We start from the raw sequence: 21,847 nt of genomic DNA on the forward strand, positions 1-21,847 counted from the left end.
CTTAACACTGATCCCTCCGTTCTCAGTGTTGTCCGTTCCTAAACACTGATCCCTCCGTTCTCAGTGTCATCCGTTCCTTAACACTGATCCTCCGTACCCAGTGTCGCATGTTCCTTAACACTGACCCCTCCGTTCTCAGTGTCCACCATCCGTTCCGGACCGCCTAGACGTCCAGCTGATCCTTCCAGACCCAGCGAACAACCCTGAACCATGCTGTGTCTAGAGTACCTGTTCCCGACCTTAGCCTCCAGTGACGTGAGGCCTTCCAGGCAACTAGCATCCAGATCCAACGATTACCTTTTTTGCTTCCTTTAAAAAAATAAAAGGTGAACCCTCGCCTTTAACCAAACAACCCGTGTCTGTCTTCTTCTTTGCCTTTTTGCTGTTTACCGTTTGCCTGTGTCTACCTTGTTAGTTGTTGGGTCGATTGTCCCTGGATGACCGACCCCACAACAATTTTAACCTTACAATTGAATAAAAAAAAAAACATCATAAAACTTTAATTAAACTTGGAAACACGATTTAAAAAATAGTGCTGATCAATAAGTGCATTAGCACGAAAAAGCAAAAAAAAAAATTTTTTAGTTCATCATACAAATTTCATTTTTATCCATGCGTAAAAGATGAAAGTATTTGCACCATTTTAAAATTTTTTCATCTGTTCATTTTTTTCGAATTTAGACACGTTTTTCGTTGAAAATACATCAAACTGGCAAAGAAAAAATACCTTCAAAAGTTTTGAATTAAGTTTATGAGCTAAAATGTTTTGTGAAATATATGATTTTTGTTTCCGTATTAAAAAAAATAATTTTTATCGGTAAGTAAACAATTTTTGTCATAAATATCAAACTTTTATTAATGTGGTCATTTTCTACATTAATTAAAAAAAAAATGAACGCGTGTTCATTTGTAAAATGAGATTTTTTGGACGTTTCTTCATTGTGAAATTTTTAAGTTAAACTAAGACACATTTGAAATATATTTGAAATACTGAACAAAAGGTTCGATTTTTAGGAAGAAAAGCTAGTAATAAAGATGGGGAGGGAGTGTCGGCGCTTTACATGGAGTTATCTCCCCGTGCCGTGTTCAGCAAATTTCACAATGGCTGACTTCAACGCGCTCTCATAAGAACATGCTTTTCCGCTGTAAAAAAAAACAAAACTACTCAATCAAATTAAATTAAATTTTGTTTTTGGAGATCTTCAGTCCAAAACAGATACGTACAATATAACCGTGTTACGATATTTTCATTTTTGAATGTCTTGACTAAACTGTACAAGTACCAAAATATTTTACAAATCAATTCTATAGAAAGGTATTTTTTATTCACATATTTTTTGTTTATTAATTAACTGACAAAAAGATTTGGGTTGATTTTAAAAAAAAATTATTTTCCTTCTTTTCACAAATTAATAAAAATAAATATAAATAAATAATAGTAAATATCGACTAAATTCTAAATGAATAATAAATATAAATATATAACAATAAATATCGGCTAAATTCGAAAGTTGAGTTTTTCATATATTTATATTTGTAATTTTATAATTTAAAGTATTTTTTAAAATTTATAATTTCAAGCCATTTACCGTATTTTTTAATAACAGTTTTATTTATTTTTAAGTTTTTTTTTTTCAAAAGGTTTAAAAAAACAGCCTTCCAAAACACAATGACCTAAAGATTATGATTAAAATATCTAAACAAATCTCTAGAGAACAAACAAGATCAGAGAAAACTGTACATTTATTACACATATAAAAAATTGGTAAACTTTTACTTACTTTCCACCTTGACAATCACCTTTAAAATGACGACTTAAAAGATTTCGGGTATGCTAAAAACGAATATCATTTAAATTTGCCGCAAACAAGTAGTTTTCCAGAAAATAAGCAATGTAATTCCTTATGTTAAGACTGGTGGTCATTTTGAACGCACAAGTGTTCATATTTTTATTTATGTATTGTAAGAAATTTCTTTCCTACACACTCAATTTCCTCCCTGCAGAAGCAAATAAATTCCACAAACAAAAGCCATACCTTAAACTCAAAATTTATTCACAAGTAACAGCAATGAAAGTTCTTTGGTTCTGGTATAGTCCTTTGCAAAACGGTGGCCCAATTTCATCCCATACGCATGGAGCCTTTAGTATGAATTCCTATTGTTGGAATGTTAGTTCATTGTTCCTTTGGAAGGATTCATGAATGTACATGTTAGATTCGACTGGAATATTGGTGCCTATAATTAAGTATACGCCAGTCTCTAGATTAATAGAGATAAGATCCATTATTTGGTGAATAAACCGTGAAGAAATGATCTTTAATGCCATCCTGTAATTAGGATAATTTCTGCCTTATAAAATTGTCTCTGCTTGTAGAGATGTGATCCTTAGTTCACCAACAGTTTGGTGATACATCATGAAGGAATTGACATAGCTCCCTTCTTTCGTGGCAGCTACAGGAAACAAGTCTGTTCTATACCGAATCTTTCTGCAGACTGAAAAATAAACACATGAATACAAAAAAGGCACCAAGTCAAATCACCTGACACATTCAAATTTGAACCAATCACAGACCGGCTAGCAAACCGTGTAGGAGGCCTAAAAGAAACATGGCGGTTGAATGTGGAATTTCTCACACACTGCCAAGGAGGAGAGGAAAAAGTAATGGATAATCATTACTTTTTCCCAATACAAGTTAATTACAACTTTAATTCAATTAAATTTTTTTTTTTTAATATTAATATATGTGTGCCACTGTCTGTTGTCAATTTTCAGTTTAAACTTCAAAATTCTCATGCTTCCAGACATTAGCTAATTTCCACTATATGGACTGACCTGAGGAGCTTCATCCTTACAATTAGAACAAAGCCACTCCCCCAAGGTATCTTGCTGATTAACTCCTATGCAGCTGAAATGGTACCAGCTGTTACAGGAATCGCAGCACACCATTGGCAATGTTCCATCATTAGGAACAGAACAGGTTGGACAGAAAAAGGGGCCTCCTTCTTCTATAAACTCAGTTGATGCAATATCATCATTACCGTAATTTCCAAGGGCACAAGGTTTTTTAAGGAATGGACCTGTTCACACCTATCCTTAAGAACAACCGTGGAATGAACATTATTGTCACTTCCAGTAATTAATTTGATTATTTTACCAAGATTCCAAAATTGTCTGGTTTTGTTGGAAGTTTTAATAAGTACTATCTCTCCAACAGATAAGTTGGGGGCACAATTGCTCCCGATTTTGGCATCGACTTCTCTTAATGACAAAAGGTAATCATTATGCCAGATACGATTGAATTTTTCAACAAATTTATTCCTCATTTCCAAGAAATGTAATAAGGTTGTCCTATTTGAAGGGTTAGGACATAATTCAGAATCATAATTATTAATAAGCAAACAAGGTTGATATCCTGTTTGAAGAAAATGATTCAGAGTTAAAATACTTAAGTTTTTGTCAGCAGAAGCAATATAAGTGAGGGGTCTGTCATTTATTGTCTTTTGCACATCAGAAAGTGCAGTCAGAAATTCAAAATAATCCAACTTTCTTCTGCCCAACAGTTTCCTCAAACATTGTTTAACAGTTTTAATTGGTCTCTCCTAGGTCCCCCCCCCCGCCAGGCAGAGTAAAGGGGAATTGTTCGATGGACGATGTGTATGGATTTAAATTGTTCCTTCAATTCATCTGATTCGAGCATGTTTGATAACAATATTCCGGACGCAACAAAAGATTTTGCGTTATCGGAATAAACCTGCGTAGGGATACCAAATAAATTGGTAAACCTAACAAAGGCCAGCATAAAAGAGCGGGTGCTCATATCCGGCAATAATTCCAAGTGAATTGCACGCAAACTCATGCATGTAAAGAGTAATATGTACATTTTAACTTCTACCCGTCCAACTTTAATAGAAAATTGACCAGTGAAATCCACACCAATTTGTTTGAATGGGCGAACAAAGTTCATCCTATGAGCAGGCAATAATGACTCTGCAGGTGTCTTACAAAGCAGAGCATTTATTTTTTTACATACGGTGCAAGTACGCATGAAGGCTTTTATGGCTTGTCTCCCCTGAGGGATCCAAACTCCAGACAACCTTTACTGAGGGTTGAATTAACCCCCATGTGGTAACAGTTAAGATGAGCTTCCTTAATCGCCAGTTTTGTTAAATAATGATTTTTTCCCAACAAAAGGGGAAACTTGATCTCGAAGGGCAGAATATCAGAATTCTGTATCCTACCTCTGGTTCTAATTAACCCATATTTATCAAGAAATAACTCTAACGCAGTTACCCTAGGGGGAGACACTTTCCCGGATGGTTGTTTCAAGTAACCTAGTTTATGAGGGAAGGCCTCCATTTGCATATTAGCAAATTGCAATAATTTGGCCCTATTAAAATTGTCAGCACTACGGTGACGTAACAAATCATAAAATTTCAACACTTTTTCTAAGATGCTGATTGCCTTAGATAAGCTGGAATACCTTGTAATATCCAACGGGAAGGTATTTTCAGAAGGACGTGTCTCCTGAGAATGATTGGCCAATCAATGCCATCTCTATTGAGCCATTCCGGGCCATACATCCAGAAATTGAATAACTGGGAAAATTTAGAAGTATTGATACCTCTAATTAGAAGATCTGCCGGATTTTCCGATGAAGAAACATATTTTAATTTCGGTAGAATGCCAAATTTAATATTAATATCTTCTGAAAATTTTTTGATCTCTGCGATCCTGTTTTCAATATATTTTTCTTGGATCCTTTACCATTCAGGACCCACGAGAGGACAACTTGGGAATCAGACATCAGGAAAAAATTATCAATGTTAAGGGACCCCAGAGCACCCAAAACCTGAGGGGTTACCTTAAGGGCTAAAAACATAGCCAATAGTTCCAAAGTGGGAAGTGACTTCCCTTTAATTGGCGCCACTCTGGCCTTTGCGAACAACAGAGAACAGTTCGCTCCCTGTTTCGCATACAGAGTGCATCCGTACGCGTTTTTCGACGTGTCACAGAAACAAATAAATTTGACAGACTGACAATACACGCCTAGGGAAATTCAAACTTTCCCAAGTCATTTAGATCCTTGGCATAGGTTTGCCACAGCTTATTGAGCTCTTTGGGTATCCGCTCATCCCACGACAACTTGCTTTTCCAGATCGAGCTGACAATAATCTTCTCCTGTATCATGGCAGGGAGAAGCATAGATAAAAGGTCATATACTCCTGATATTTGCAAAAGAATCCCCCGTTTGGTATTGACCTCAGAGTCCACTAAAGTGGGAGAAAGTTTGAACGTGTCCCGAATAGGATCACATAAGTATCCCAATACTTTCTCAAAGGCTGGGAAGGGAAAAGAAATAGTTTCATCCTCCAACATTTTATCTTGTATCTTAGAACAGTTAGAATTGCAGGATCGCAAATCGAAGCCTGCCTCTAACAATCTGCTATGACATTGTTATGAATAGCAAGTAGGGACTCTCCATCACAACTGGTAGTGACAAGATTATCCACATAAAAATTGTTGGAAATAACATGTGATGCTGCATCTTTTGCATATTTTTCCGCATGGAATTTCAAAATGAATGAAGGGGCTAGCATTGAACCCAAATATAATTGTTTTGTACCTGTAAGTACATAATTTGTCAGCTTTTTTTTAAAGAAAAAACAAACTCTGTTTTTATCCTCTTCCGATTTAAGGTGAATTTGTAAGAAAGCCTTCCTTATATCACCTAGTAGGACATATTCGTTTTTCCTGAATGCCAGCAATAAATCCAATAATTTAGCAGATAAGTTCACGCCCATGTAGGCAGCGTCATTAATTGACGTCTCCTCTTGACGTTTCAGGGAGCAGTAAAATAGGGATCTGTACTGTGTTGGGTTTGTCCCCCCGACAAACCCGACAAGCAAGGGCTTGTAGTTCGTCAGAGCATCCACCATTAAAATACTTGTAAAACAGGCAGAGGGATGCAATATTTCATTAATGGGACAGAGATTGAAGCTGTATTGACCAAAGATTTACCAAAGATTTAGATCACAAAACCAAAACCACTACTACCATCCTCTTCAGCACTATATTAAACCTTCCTCTTCCCTACAGTGTAAAAGACAATTCTCACTCCTTAACCCTTCCTTACACCTAGTCACCCTGCTTACTGACTCCTCCCCTGTCAGCCTGCTACTACCATCCAAGTAGAGCACGCTAGTGCCTTTTCAACGAGAACGAGGCAGAGTTCACTGAGTCGACGTCCAGTACACACGTGTTTTGACGACTGCTATACTCATGTCATCTTACCATGTTCGCAGTGTTAACAGAAGATAAAATAATCCTTCAAATTAGTATTTATGTTGTCTTATTCAAACGAGATAACAGCAAATATTACAAAGCTTAGATGACAGTTCAGTTGGCAACTATCCAGGAGTGAGAGACTAGTAGCAGATGCACCAGCCCAAACATGACAACAATACTCCATACTTGGGCGAATGGTGGCCTTATAGAGGTATAGGATACTTTCAGGAGTAAGTAACTTTCTAACAGGGTAGAGAGAGCCCACCTTCTTCGCAATAAAAGGTAATGCGCTCAATGTATCTGTTCCAACTCATGTTCCCTGTGAACGTTAAGCCGAGGAGTTTATACGAAATACTTTCAGGCAATGTATCTTTAGCCGTAGATATTGGTGGTTGAGAAGGTTTCTTGTAATTAATAATTGTATTGTTAAAGAAACAAACTTAGTCTTGGCAGCATTGAATGTGACCGTCCATTTTTGACTCCATTCCACTACAGATTGGAGGTCTTCCTCGAGGGTTTCCGTCATGATATATGTTCATTCGTTTTCTCCTTGAGCCAGTTATAGAGTGTGGTGTTGTCAGCAAATATACCCATCTCAAAGATTTTGTTATCAGGGAGGTCATTTATGAATCTCAGAAATAATAAAGGTCTGAGGATTGACCACTGAGGTACACCCACATTTATATTGTATTGTCTTGACATATAACCATAGAGGTCAACCTGGATTCTTCTCTCATTTAAGAAGCATATAATTATGCTAAGCATTCGTCCAGTAATACCATAGGATCTGATTTTCATTAGAAAACCATTGTGTAATACCTTGTCAAAAGCCTTAGATATATCTAGGGCTACTGTCCTTCCCTCCCCTGCCTTATCTAGTGCATGGTATATACATTCAGAGATTACAGTTAGAATATCTGCAGTAGAACAGGTTTGCCTAAATTTATATTGATAGTCAGAAAGAAGTTTAGCAACTGTAAGGTGGTGGACTAGAGCTGGATTAATTATGGACTCAAATATTTTGGCATTTTGTACGAAATGACTCATGTAATAATGTTTTAGATAAGAAACATTTTTAATACCATACTTTGGGGTAATTGCGCCAACTAGCTAAAAGTGCTCTTTTGGCAACCACGCATATAAAGAGCACTTTTTTTAGTTGGCGCAATTACCCCTGGATTTGGCGCAATTATCCCAAAGTATGGTACCTTATTTTTCTCATATCATCCGCAAACCCTATGTAGCGACATTATCCATATGCGTATGAGCATGGCCCAGAGGCTAAGGAATTAGGGTGGAGAGTTGTATGTTTTGAGTTCGATTCTAGCTGATGGCACCCAAGTCTTATTTTAGTTTGATCTCACTACTATATATTAGGTTCAGTATAATAATTTATAGAGAATTATCTCTGTAATGATAAATATGTAATCTGCATGAATTAAAATATTATATTTAAGCGTCTCTCACGACTGGGCAACGCCGGAAGACCTGCTAGTAGTATATAAAATTAAAAAAAAAAAAAACTATTTTAAAAACCTACACGGAATTTTTCCCGCATTTTCTTCTGGCCACGACCTTTAATGTTTTAATATTTTATTTATTTTTTAAATTATTTATTTTTATTTATATTTATAATTTTTTTTTTTTCAAAATAAAGCAACAATGATCAGTTTAGGTGCGTAGGGCAACACACCGTCCGAATGAAGGAGATAAGCGTAATTGCGCCTTCAAAAGTGCCAATTCCCGTTTAACATTTCAAGAGAATGTTGTTTTTAGATCAATTTTGTTTTTTATACCATTCCCCTGTATCAACCAGTTTTTATTTTTTATTTATTTTTTTACCACAATATTTTCATTCACGTTTTTAAGATGTTTTCTCTCTCGCTTTTTGAGATCCGCAAAATCTTTCTTTTTTTTTTTTTTTTTCGAATGTCACTTCTGACACGTGATCAAACGAACGCCTAACAAGAGTCGATGTCACCAGTTTCTGTGAATCCCATTGAAGAATCCTTTTTTTTTTTTTTTTTTTTTTTTGTGTGTGAACGCGAGATTAGCTGGCGTACGTAAGCACATACCGAAAATCAGTTACCAAAATGTTGTTCTTGTCACTCGGCCTCTGTGGAAGGCCGGCACCACTGTCTGATTATTCCACTTATTATTGTCTGCCCTTTGACCTTTGCTGCTTTCACCTGACAATATCTGGCGTGGATCACGTATTATTGGCTCAACCCTTGGCCTGTGTTGATACCTTTCACCCCAAATAGACACCACTTGGCTTTTTTTGAAGTTAGTACGCATCAAGCTAGATTTGGAATTTCCTGTAACAGGTTACCGACGGGTTAGATAAAGAAAATAAGTTACTAATCGGATAATTGTCGGAGCGAAAGTGAAATACAAAGATTTAAATCAATGGAATTCCGGTTGGAAGTTCTTTTTTGCTTATTCACGTCGAGTAAGAGACGTTTCAACTATGTCGCCATTTGTTTATCTATGGCCCAATGAAAGTCGGGCTAGATTAGAAAATAAATAGATACTTTTGGCTGCTGACTTGGAGCGTAATATTGTTTTTTCTTGGCCTTTTCTTTTTGTTGGGAGATAAAAAAAAAAAAAAGAAAAAAAAAAGAACTACAAAAAACAAACTTTCATCTTACTTTGTTGTTGATGTGGTGTGTCTGGTGTGTAAAGATAAATATTGTGCCAAAGATTTAAATGTTCAGAAATAATTTTCCTTAATTTTTTTTTATTCATTTTTTTTTTTTTTACATACATACTTACCACTGCAACTTCTATTTTTGAACTAATTGTATTTACCTGGCATTGCCCAGATGGAAACATATAACGAGGTGGAACTATTTATCTTCCACAGCGAGAAGATGTGACACAAGGTTGGGAAAGTGAGATTTGAAAAGACAGTGCCTTAAAGAAAGAGCATTTTAACTGAACAAAAATACTTAGGATGTATTTGGCTCTTATACAGGTAGAGGATTGTGTCAGGAGCGAAATACCCTTTTTTACGGAAATCGCCCGAGACAAGGCATGAAGCCACTGGATGTGAGGAGCTAATAAGAATGAAAGCTAATTATTGCAAAGACAGGAAATCCCTAAGACCAAGGCTGTAGGTACGAGGAAAACAGTGAGGAGGAAGAGAGTTCCACAATCTTGCAATCCTTAGAAAGAAGCTACTGGAATAAGAAGCTGTATTACAATGAGGGATTAAAACATTGAATTGATGAAGACCACTAGACCAATGAGACAAATGAGCTGGAATAAAGGGAGCAGGGAATAGATTAGACAATTCTGAGGAACATATGCTGTAATAGTATTTTCAGAAAAGACAGAGACTAGCAACATCACTTCTGTGAGAGAGAGGTTGAAGTGAAGGTTGGAGCAGTAGAATGATTCAACTATTTTTCCAGCAACCTTTACTGCTAAATGAAGATTTATATCAGATCTTGATGTAAAACTTCATTTCAGGTTAGGGGTGAAGTTCAATCCCAGAAGCTTGTGAAAACAGGGTGTGTTCTTGACAATGTGGACTGTGGATATCAGTGGTCAAAAGATTAAGCTTGGTTTTGGATGCATGAAAATTAACCAGTCACCTTTTATATCAAGGTTGGAGGAGAAAGACTCAGAGCTCTAATGAAAGAGCACTCTGGCTGAACAAAAAGTATCTGGGCAGCCCTGTTGACATTCTTCAGTAGGAACTTCTGAGCAATTAACAATAAACTAACCCCTTCTCAAAGGACAAAAATGTAAAGCCTTGAAAGATTGGACCTCCTAGAACTACACAAGACTATTCCTTAGACTGACGGGGAACTTGACACACCAGAATACCAAGACTCTGTCAGTCTGATTTTGGTATGAAATAACCCTAACTGAGAAATAACTCCAAATATAGTCATGTTTACATTTTTTTTTTAATAGGATTTTTGAATATTCGTTTTAGTTTTCCCATATTTTATTTTGGAGATAAAAAGGAAATTTAATATTATTATTTTTTTTTATTAGATAAAAGAACAAAAAAATATATAAAATCCTTCACCAACCTAGTTGCTAGTCTCTTAGACTTCTTAAACTTCTGCAACGTATAAGACAATCAAAGTCAACCATCGCTTTTGATTTTTGATCTGAAGTTAGATCCACTGCATCGCTGCAGTTTCTTCGCTTTGAAATCAATTGTCTGCTTCCAGTTCATTTTTAGTATCTTTTTTTTTTTCCATTAAAAATCCACTGAAGCACTTGCTTAGCAACTGTCTCTGAGGCCAGTCTTCGGACATGTACGAGTCAGCCTAGATGTTGTTTACAGATTATTGACACTACTACCTGTCTCTCTCTCTACTCTATCTTTACTTCTGTGGAAAGTGCTCGACTGAGCTCCAATCCTTGTTCCTCCTTATAAGACACCTCAAATGCAAAAAAACTTCCCTTTCTTCCTTCATGTGCCCAACATCAAGCAGAATTTCCATAAACAGAATTTCTTTCCAAAGTCTTCTCACCTGTGGAATATGATGATGAGACTGCTTCTCTGAAGGTCAATTTAAAAAAGCAATATACACAAACACTTGTCATAAACCTTCCTCATCTGTAATTACACATTGTTCTTTCCATTCATCCTTTATTCATCCTTTTTAATCCTCTCATAATATTCTTCATCATTCAACTTTGCCTTGTTAGTGAAGCCACGAATTCACTAACTGCAACCCCCCCTCGCCACTTGTAGACCATGGGTGATGACCTGTGATATCTTAGGATGGGATCTTGGTGGCTGAACCATTATTTCAGTTCGGCCCTTACTTCAATTAGACAAAAAATGGGAGAGCTGATCTGATCAATTTGCTGGTCACACCATGTCTTAGTATCTCGCTTAAGTTCATTCTGAACCGTATTATTAGATTTTATTTTTCAAAACATCAAAATCTGATTTCTTATTTTTTATTTTCTTAAATAGTTAAATAGATACTGAAGATTACCAATGAAAAGGAGCATTTTTTTTTAAGAGTAATGTTCTTCTGGGAGTAACATTTTCTCGAACGCAGAGTCGGAGTAATGTTTCTAAGAGTAATGCCCCTATCCTCTCAGTAAAATTTCCTTCTAAGAGTAATGCTTTCTGAGAGCAATGCATTCTAGGAATCCCTACTTTGGCCTTTTGGCCAAGATCAAAGTGCTTTAATTTTATATTGGAATTTTTTTAATTGTAATTTTTTCTTTAAACGAAATAAATTAAATATCAAGATCAAAGTGTAGTATCTGAAGAACAGATACTACACTTCCATTTCTTGTTCTCTTTCAGTGGAGGAACAGTCCTTCACGACTGAGACAATTTTTTATTTTTGTACCTTTTCTCCACGTTAACAAACGACCCTGGTGTCTAACTCTGTCCCGTGGGGAGGCATTGTAAATAGGTATTATTATATAAAAGGAACTTTGTGTGTGTGTGTGTGTGTGTGTTTGTTCCCTATGGACTTGAAAATGGCTGAGCTGATTTTTATGAAATTTCTCATGAAACTACTTCAAGTGCCTGGCAATGTTCTTAGATAGGTTTTGTATCTAAATGTCTTCCATAAGAATCAATAATCAAAATTATCTGATGAAAGAAGGAAGAGCTAATTTTGACCAAAGTTAACACCTTACACAGCCTAACACCGCAAGTGGATTTGAGAAGTTTTATTGCCACACAAGCTGAAAGGCTTGACATATAAAATCAACAGTATTTTCTTTGATATGACAGGGGCGCGTTCGAAATGAATGTTTCTGTTTAAAGCACAACTGAATCATGATACTTGACTTTTTCATTTTAAACTTAAATTCAAGCCATTATCGCTGCACAACCTGTAAGGCCAGGCATATAAAATCAACAGTTGGTTCTTTGATATGACAGGGATGCATTCAAAATAAATGTTTCTGTTTGGAGTATAATTGAACCATGATACTTGACTTTTGCATTTTAAACTTTACTTCAAACTTATATATACAAATAATATTATAAAATCAGCAATAGACTCTCTACAGTGCAATGTAGACAACAATGTATTGTGAATTAAGTAACTGTGGATAGGCATGTGAAACTTTGTTCCAGTGCACTGTGATGGGTCCCCAACTAGAGCAGGCAATAAATCGATTTAATTGAAAAATGGGTGATTTCTACGATTTCGATGACAATGGAAATATGTGAGTGCCTAACATTTGTTGATCACCATTCAATCCAGGGCAACGTCAGGTTTCTCTGCTAGTATAAAATGATTATTCTATCTATAGTATTATATTTGACAACTTTATTCGATATCAAATAACCCCAAAATGGTTGATATGCCGTAAACCAAGCCATTAATTAGATGAGAGTAAAGTTGCGTAAATAATTTAAGGCTGAAAAGACATTCACATCAAACTATTTTTACTTTCATAAAACCATAAAACCAAACTATTTATATGCAGTCTTTGGTGCGTCTTCCTTGCAGTGCTATGAACAGGCATTTGAAGGAATGTCCTGAAATAATTGGCGTTCGTGTGGCGGAGATGTTGATTCCAAAACAGAAGACTTACATTATCAGTAAGAGGAACTCAGAAGCAATTTCCGTACATTTTCTTGTGTCTGTTGCTATAACAAGTGACAAATTCCGAGTGCAGACATTTAATGAATTTTTTTTGAATGGACAGCATTGATGGCTAAATCATATTGACACACTAATTCCTGTTGACTCATTCAAGTCAAGCTATGTTGAGCTTGGTTAATACTTAGATGGGTGACCATCTGGGGATCGATGATACCCCCCCCTTGTAAGGGTAGCTGGGCAAGTAATTGTGAGGCAAGGATTGCGCAATCATCATCTCCATCTCTCCTGAATCGGCACTGCTTGAGTTCACTGGCAAGTTGAAGTACTAGACACTGGAAACAATGCAGAGATAAGCAGAGAGCACATACAGCACCCATTTTAGTACTGACCAGGGTCAATGTTGCTTAACTTTGATGACCTAATGGGAACTGTTGTGTCAACGTGGTTATGCCATATTATTTGGGAATATCAGGTACTATTTATTTAATCCATGAAATTAACATAATCTCATTGTGTTAAAAGGTTAATCACAAAATTTGGACTAAATTACATTTCTACTACTATGCATGTCTGCTGAACCAACTTGCCTTACATTTCTTTGTTCTTTAGAAGTAAAGTTGATTTTATTGTCAAGATGATGTTAGTATTTTATTTATAACTCATGCTGTTTTCTTCTTCAAGTCATCTTAGTCATATAAGTGCAAACATGGCCAGCTCAACAAAATGGCTATCTCCCATCTCAACATTCAACTCACACCAACTCTCTTCTTTACAAAGCCAACAATGCGAACAGAATTCGATTTGAGAACAATTTATTTTAAAATGGGTAAAGTTTAAATTATTGACAAACAGCAACATCAATTATTTTTTAGCATTTCAACATTGGTGATTGGACCATCTCATTTGTTAAAATAGGTATTTTAGTGATTGGACCATCTCATTTGTTAAAATGGGTATTTTAGCATTAGTGATGGGACCATCTCATTTGTTAAAATGTATAGAAAAAGTGATAAGTATAATTTTTTCCATTAATTAAAAGAAATTTTTTTTTTTAAATTTATTTCCAGGAAGTTGCTAAGCATGTCTTATAAAACAGTGACGCAGATAATCTCCGTGCAACAAGCACAAGGTGAAGGGTTTTTAGTCCGCAAAGTTATTGGCGGAACTATTTCATCATGTGACCCTTTTATTATGTTGGACCATATTGGTAAGTGGCTAAATCTTTTTTATAGATTAGTAAATCTGACGTATCATTTGGATTTTTCATCTGCGATTTTCATTAGTTGTCATATTCACAAAGTTTCGGCTGATGTAACCTCCACCTTTCTTCAGGAGCAATTTTGTGTACTTGGAAACCTGTTAGTCAAACTCAAGAACCTGGATAGAATTTTAGTACATATTCCAGGCAGTTATGTAAAACCATCGCCAAGGGTTGAACAAAAACTTCGTGTTTTGTTTTTACTGAAAATGATGGTCAAATGTTTAAAACGCTAGCAAAACAGTTAAAAATTAAATAAAAAAATATATAATTATTATCATAAACAATCATTGTATGGTAGTTTCAATAAAAATAGTACTTGTGCAGTTTACAGACTGTGCTGATATTTAGAAAGCCATTCTTAATGTAAAGAGAGAGGGGCTTTTTAATTATTCTGTATTTTTACCTAACAATTTAATAAATAAAGATAGTTTAAAAAAATATTAATAAACTAAAGGTACTGTTTGTTAATTGTCAGCTGCTGGGATATAATTGGCTGTGTTTCAGCATCTTCTAGCAGTTTATGTAACCTTCTTGGAATATGCTGATGATAACACAGTTTGGATTTGGCATAATACTGAAATTTTTTAATGAATTGAAAGAAGTCTACTTCAGTGAATTAAATAAAGTGTTCATATCGAAATTTTATTCAGGTTCAGTTTGTGACCAAAGTTAACATCCTTATACAGCTTAACATCACAAGGGCATTTGAGAAGTTTTATCACCACACAAGCAGAAGAGCTTGGCATATAAAAATCAACAGTAGGTATTTTGATAAGATAAGTAAAAAAAATGAATTAAAGAAAATAAATTAAAAATAAATAAAAATAAAAAATAGCTGATGGATGAGTGTGACATGTTTGTTTTCTCTCTCCCCCTTGCTCCAAATGATTTCATTCGACACTTGCTAACTTTTGTGTAATAGGATGGATATATATTTATATATGTACAAAAAATGCACATCTTTTTTATAGAGTGAAGGATTAATTCTTTTTTCACCAAAAGTTTGAATTTAATACTATTTTTTTCTTAAGGTCCTGTTGACTATAAACCTGGTGAAGCAGTCGGTGCTCCTGATCATCCACATCGAGGTATCGAGACGATCTCTTATATTATTGACGGTGGATTAACTCATCAAGATTCGGCGGGAAACAAAGGTAAATTTCAGATTTTACTTCTGCAAAACTTTAGGAATCGAAAACAAAAATTCATGATGCGTCTCCTATTTTATTCTGCTCGAATGGATCAGAGAGAATTGCAAATTGTATTGTTATGATGACTGAACTTATGCATTCATGACCTGAAAGTTTGTAATTCCAATTTATTTTCAGTCCACGTGAATTCGATATCATGAATCACAGATGACATGACCTTTCCAGAATGATCAAAAGATGCATCGGAAGGAGAACAAATATATAATTTTACTGCCCTATTCTAATAATACTGTGCAAATTATTATTATGTACTCACTAGGAGTTCTCACACAGCTAATCATCACTGATAATAACCAGTAGTGTTCCTTGGAACCTGAGTGGCAACACACCTCACCAGATGTCCAGTATTCTCAACCTCTTATGATAGCCATTGCAAATGCTTTTTGCATTATCACACCAGCTACTTACCATTGATATTTTTGTTGTTGACAGTGACCATAGCCAAAAGGTGCACTGGAAGGATATCAAGTCTATAATATTACAAGAATATCTCTACGCTCAAGAGTAGTAGTAGTAGTAGTAGTAGTAGTAGTAATGGTTCCAGCCAACGAACCAGAGCTTCATTCAACATGTCCATATTATCATAGGTGGTTTGAGTACCTTTAGCCCCCAAAATCAGAAAGTAAGAACTAACTCTGTCACCAAGGTGCATACCACAAATCCACCAAACCATATCCATGCAACCTAGTATTCACTTGCATTTATCGCCGATGATTCTTGAAAGCAGGCAGGAAAGACACTAGCGACTTGTGTATGCTGTCGTCAGCTACAACTTTGCAAAACGCTGCACCATGTGCACACGCAAATATTGACTGTTAAATCAATCAGTCAGCATCCCTTCACGGTTGCTTGTGTAGTATAATTTGATTTGAAAAAATGTATTTCAAGTAAAACAGTATCACATATGTGTTATGTTGAAATTAGTAAAAATTAGTAAAAATTTCAAAACTTATGAAAAATTATCAAGTAGAAAATCTGCTGGAATTTTTTTTTTTACAAAATAAACCCATAGATATTAACAATCTGTCATTTTCTGTTTTAGCAAGCTAGTGGCTTTCCTTCAAACCACTGACAACTAGCACATAATTGAAGGGAAATTAAGTCCCTATGAATTCCATTTTCATTGGGATTTCAGTGTTAACAGCCAGAGTATTCAACAATAGGAAGTTGGAAGGACGCATTTTTGTACCATATGTCGATATGTGTACTTGGGACGAAGGGTTCATCCCAATGTGTATACGTGCCACTAAATGTCTATTGTTGGTGATTCTTCATTGTTTGAACCCTAAGTTATGTTGTTGCTGTCTATTTATGTTATATTTATATCTAATTGTTCATATGTGGGTGTGTGCGTCATACATGTATTTTAGACATACCTTACTTCATGCGTCATTGATGTTGTCCACCTGGAATTCATCTTGTTCTTGGAGGGGAGGCTGGAAACCTGTTTGGATGAATATTCATTCACTTCCAAGAACGTTGATTATATGGAAAAATGCTCGCATGAAAAGTAATATTCTTAAGATTTTATAAAACCTGGAAAAGTAAAGGACAAGAAATTCAACCTGGAAAAGTAAAGAACAAGATATTCTAGTAAAGTAAAAAATAAGAATTTTTTAGACTTAAAATATTGCAGCTAAAAATAAAATTTGAATATTGATAAATATTTTATTTATTATTTGCATATGTTGTTGTTTATTGTTGAGTTAGAAAGGGTGTCAGTCGCTGGATTGAACTTATTCCCCCCCCCCTATTATTTGCATATATTTATGTAGTGAAAATTGTTTGAATAAAATTAATTCATTAGTTAGTTAGTTAGTAGATGGAATAAATAATTTTATAATTTACATAAAAATTAATAATTTTATTATATCATAATTAGGATCATTTAATTTTTTCTAACTCAACAATAAACAACAACATATGCAAATAATAAATAAAATATTTATCAATATTCAAATTTTATTTTTAGCTGCAATATTTTAAGTCTAAAAAATCGCAGATGAAAAATCCAAATGATACGTCAGATTTACTAATCCATAAAAAAGATTTAGCCACTTACCAATATGGTCCAACATAATAAAAGGGTCACATGATGAAATAGTTCCGCCAATAACTTTGCGGACTAAAAACCCTGCACGGAGATTATCTGCGTCACTGTTTTATAAGACATGCTTAGCAACTTCCTGGAAATAAATTAAAAAAAAAAAATTATTCTGTTGATTGGTTTTATATAGTTTTTATTCACTTTCCACGTGTTAATCGCAGAAGAATGGAAAGTGAATATCTTTGCTTTAAGTGGTTAATTCTAGGTCTCTATTCTGACATATGTCAGCTTCCTCCCCAGTGAAGAGGGGGGGGGCGACCTGTTAAACCATCTACCCTGCTCAACGACCAAATTCCAACTCCAATGTCCAACTAACCCTGATCCACGCAACTCACATGTAGATCCTGTCAGATTATGTGCAGATGCTTCCGGTAAACTTGTGTATGATCTATTTTGACAGGTTTTCAACATTCTTCACATTCATCTCCTGTCCATCTCTCCAGTTAGATAGATAGATTGAGATGGATAGATATAGAAATAGATGACTATACCGAGAGATATATTGATAATACATATATAGATAAATAGATAGATCAACAGACAGATGAATAACTAACAAATACTTTTGTGTTCGACCTACTACATAACATTTTCATTAAAGTTGACTGCCTTTTCTTAATTCCCTAATTAGAGCTCAACTTTAATTTTTCTTAAAGGAGTTTTATGACTATAATATTTTTAAATAAATATTCACAATTTTTATTCTTACAGACACTAGTGTTTCATGATTTTATATATATATATATATATATATATATATATATATATATATATATCTCCATTTGAAGTTTTTAAACTTTAAATTCTGATATATATATATATATATATATCTCCATTTTAAGTTTTTAAACTTTAAATTCTGATATATATATATATATATATATATATATATATATATATATATATATATATATATATATATTCATAAATATGAACAAATGATTAATAAAATATGTTAAAAGACATCTTGAAAAAGAGTTAAAAACATATTTAATTTTAAAAAAGGAAGCACAAGGTACTCCGCGGATTAAGGACTATCCACTTATCTTGTGCTTCCTTTTTTAAAATTAAATATGTTTTTAACTCTTTTTCAAGATGTCTTTTAACATGTTTTATTAATCATTTGTTCATATTATAAGCTCTATTTCCTTTTCGGTTTTATTGAGCTTTTTATATCTGGCTGAGTTTATTTTACTTGTAAATATTAACTCTTTAATATTTATAATATATTTTAAGTTTACCATTTTGATTACCTTAGTAAACTTATTGTAACTTTTATTATATATATATATATATATATATATATATATATATATATATACACACACAAACTTTAAAAACTTAAAGTGGATATACAAATATTGTTACTAATATTGCGGATTACCATAAAACTCATGTAGTAGCGTATATTTTCCCAAATGTAAAAATACACAAAATACACTTGTGAGGGATGATTTATAAGTTTTAGTTTTACTGATAGTTTAAAATCAATAAATATTTACCATTTTATCATGGAAAATCATTGAAAATTAAGTTTTGAACAAAAACAAACAAATTAAAACTATAAAAAGAATCGTTTTTGGCATCAGAAAATAGGTACAAAGTTTTCCAATACTGATTCTAATACCCTAAATGTTCTGATTTTTTGATTCCTGATTCTGATTAACTGTTGCATCACTTGGGTTAATATTTGTTTATTTTATTCAGTTATTTTTAAGAAAATATTTTCTGCAGCTAATATGTTAATATAATTAATTTCTGTTTTATTTTTGTGTTCAAAGGAGTATTGAACAAGGGTTGGGTACAAATGATGACAGCCGGCCGTGGAGTGGTCCATGCTGAGATGCCAGCTGAAGAAATTGTCGAAAATGGTGGGAGAATGGAAGGTTTTCAACTTTGGGTCAATTTACCTGCAAAAGTAAAGTGAAACTTTTTTTTTTTTTATTATTATTTGATTATGTAACTTTTGTGATACTTGTAAGCATTCTGCGCACAAGAAATCGCTCCAGACTAGGCATGAAGTCATTTGATGTAAGAAAGTATTAAAAAACAAACATGACTTCAAAATAAAAACAAGGCGACGATAAGTGAGATGGATAGATTGAGAAACCCAGAAAACAGCAATTTTTCTCCCTTTGTCAGAAACATCACTCATGGAATGTGAGGACTAAAGGACAAAGTAAGAGAAATGAATTATGAGGTTGCTGAAAGTAAACCGAAGATCCATTTTCTACTTGTCTTGTCATGATTGTAAGCATTGGGTACACAAGAAGTGCGGTGGAAGTACCAGTAGGTCGAGAGAGGATGACCAGTTAATATGTAAGTGTAAGACATTGAAAATAGAACTCAGATGTGAATGGTGAAGCAATTGCGGTTAGGGTTAGGAAGTTTTAGATATTTTCATTACTGTGACATGACAATTCAGAACATACCATTGGTTTCACTTGAAATTCAATATTTCAATTTTTGAATTCACTCCAATTGCGAAGAAGAACCAGAACAAATAAATTGAAGACATTGCCAAAGCAGCTGCCAAAAAAATGGGCTCCCTGTACCATGCTAGAAAAATACACCTGACAGTATCCTACATCTCTACAAACTCACTAATTCACCCATGCATGGAATATTGTTGTTACCTATTGGCCAGTGTATCAATTACTAGTCTCTCTATCGGACAAAGTCTAAAAAAGAATCTTCAATCCAGTAGGTTCTACATTGTCAAACAAGCTGCAACCCTGTTCCATCACTGCAATGTTGCATTCCTGTGCTTATTTTACAAATACTTTAATGGATTCTGCTTTGATGATCTCGTAGCGTTAGTACACCCCCTGTGTAAATACTTCTGACTAACCCGATGTAGACAATGTATGACAAGCCAAACGCTATCATGTCTAATGCACAAATGACACTGCGTCTGTGTGATGGGACAGGAAATCCGGTTTGTACTCATTTGCATGAGTTTGTGCCCTCATGAATATAAAAGACGTCGGATTTTCTTTGTGGCAGCAGTATTTTTCTTTCATTTGCTTCAGTCGGTGAAAGATTTCGTGTTGCTCGTTTCAGAAAGAGGATGAAGTGAAGGAGGGAAATACTCAGTATCGCAAATCGAGGTCAGGAAGAAAGAGAGAGTAAGAAGAAAGAACTGAAAATAGAATGTTCTGCTTCACCCGATAATCAGCAAGATACTGTAACGGTCTTATAATACCAGAGAGACTTCTACTCTGAAAGTTTCTTCCCTCAAACTTCTAGACTTTAGAATTTCATCCCGCCTCCTGTTTCCCCGACTGCACTGACATGCAGAAGTTTAAATGTAATGCAAACAGACTTCTCGCTGCTCAACTCCCTACTTAGTGTCCCTATAGACATAGTCCCTAATTCACAGTTGTCTCTTACGTCTCAGTGGTAATTTGCCTGGTTTGGTGTGAATATGAGTTAAAAAAAAAAATTGGAGGCAAAGGAGACAATTTTTTACCAAAGAGTTACTTGCCCTTTAAATATAACTTGTTAATTATTTCCACATGGAATCTGTGTCATCTAACACAACCTAAAAAGTGTTGATATGTCACAAAACAACACGAAAAAAAAATCAATTAAAAATTAATGTTAAAAATTATTCTTGTCTTGTTTGCAGGAAAAACTGATAAAACCGCACTATGAGGATATTCCACCGGAGAGCATTCCAATCATTTCATTGGACGAAGAAAGAGTTACGGTGAAAGTTATTGCAGGAGAATTTCAAGGTAACTTTAATATTTATTCATAGGTTTTTCTTTAGGCTTTCAGTTTTATTTTATAAAGGTGAGATCATCATCATCACCATTGTTATCATTTTCAACCTTAATCACCCCAAACAAGACGCATTCCTGATATTAAAAACTTTATGCGTTGCATTGGTCAGATTCAGTTCTTGATATTAAACTTCATCCATGCCAGGTTTTCTACTGATTTTTTATTTATTAAGTTGTTAGATGAAAGTACTGAATAGTTAACAACAATTCCCCATGTGGAAAATGGTTTTCTAAATACTAAAGGAAATTATAAAAAAATGTCTGTTTTCTTTTATAAAAATAAATAATTAGAAAGCCATGTTTAACATAGTAGGGAGGGAGTCTATAATAACTAATCTGTACTTTCGCCTAACAGTTCAATAAATAAATTAAAAAAATTTAATAACAGTTCAATAAATAAATTAAAAAAATTTAATAACAGTTCAATAAATAAATTAAAAAAATTTAATAACAGTTCAATAAATAAATTAAAAAAATTTAATAAATTTGAGAAACTGAAACACTCAATAGAAGTTATATTATGGATGAAGTTTAATGTCAAGAACTGAATCTGACCAAAGACTGTTTGCTGCTGATTTTGAATTGCTTACTGTTCTTGTTTACCAACACATATTCCTCCCTTCAAGTATTGCCAAATCATAAA

General features: G+C 34.2%; 1 protein-coding gene across 3 annotated transcripts in view; it reads left to right on the forward strand.

Moving 5' to 3' along the window:
* Positions 1-21,847, forward strand: part of LOC145258300 (uncharacterized) — an 84,899-nt gene that overhangs the window by 52,259 nt on the left and 10,793 nt on the right. For all 3 annotated transcript variants that reach the window (XM_080116345.1, XM_080116344.1, XM_080116343.1), the window contains 4 exons: positions 13,905-14,044; positions 15,130-15,252; positions 19,198-19,334; positions 21,048-21,156. In XM_080116345.1, coding sequence (XP_079972471.1) covers positions 13,918-14,044; positions 15,130-15,252; positions 19,198-19,334; positions 21,048-21,156 — 496 coding nt within the window. In that variant the 5' untranslated portion in view covers positions 13,905-13,917. The remainder of the gene's footprint in view (positions 1-13,904; positions 14,045-15,129; positions 15,253-19,197; positions 19,335-21,047; positions 21,157-21,847) is intronic.

Source organism: Euprymna scolopes, chromosome 33 (genome assembly GCF_053919585.1).
Source record: "Euprymna scolopes isolate OS-2025 chromosome 33, ASM5391958v1, whole genome shotgun sequence".
In the NCBI taxonomy this organism is placed as follows: Eukaryota; Metazoa; Mollusca; class Cephalopoda; order Sepiida; family Sepiolidae; genus Euprymna; species Euprymna scolopes.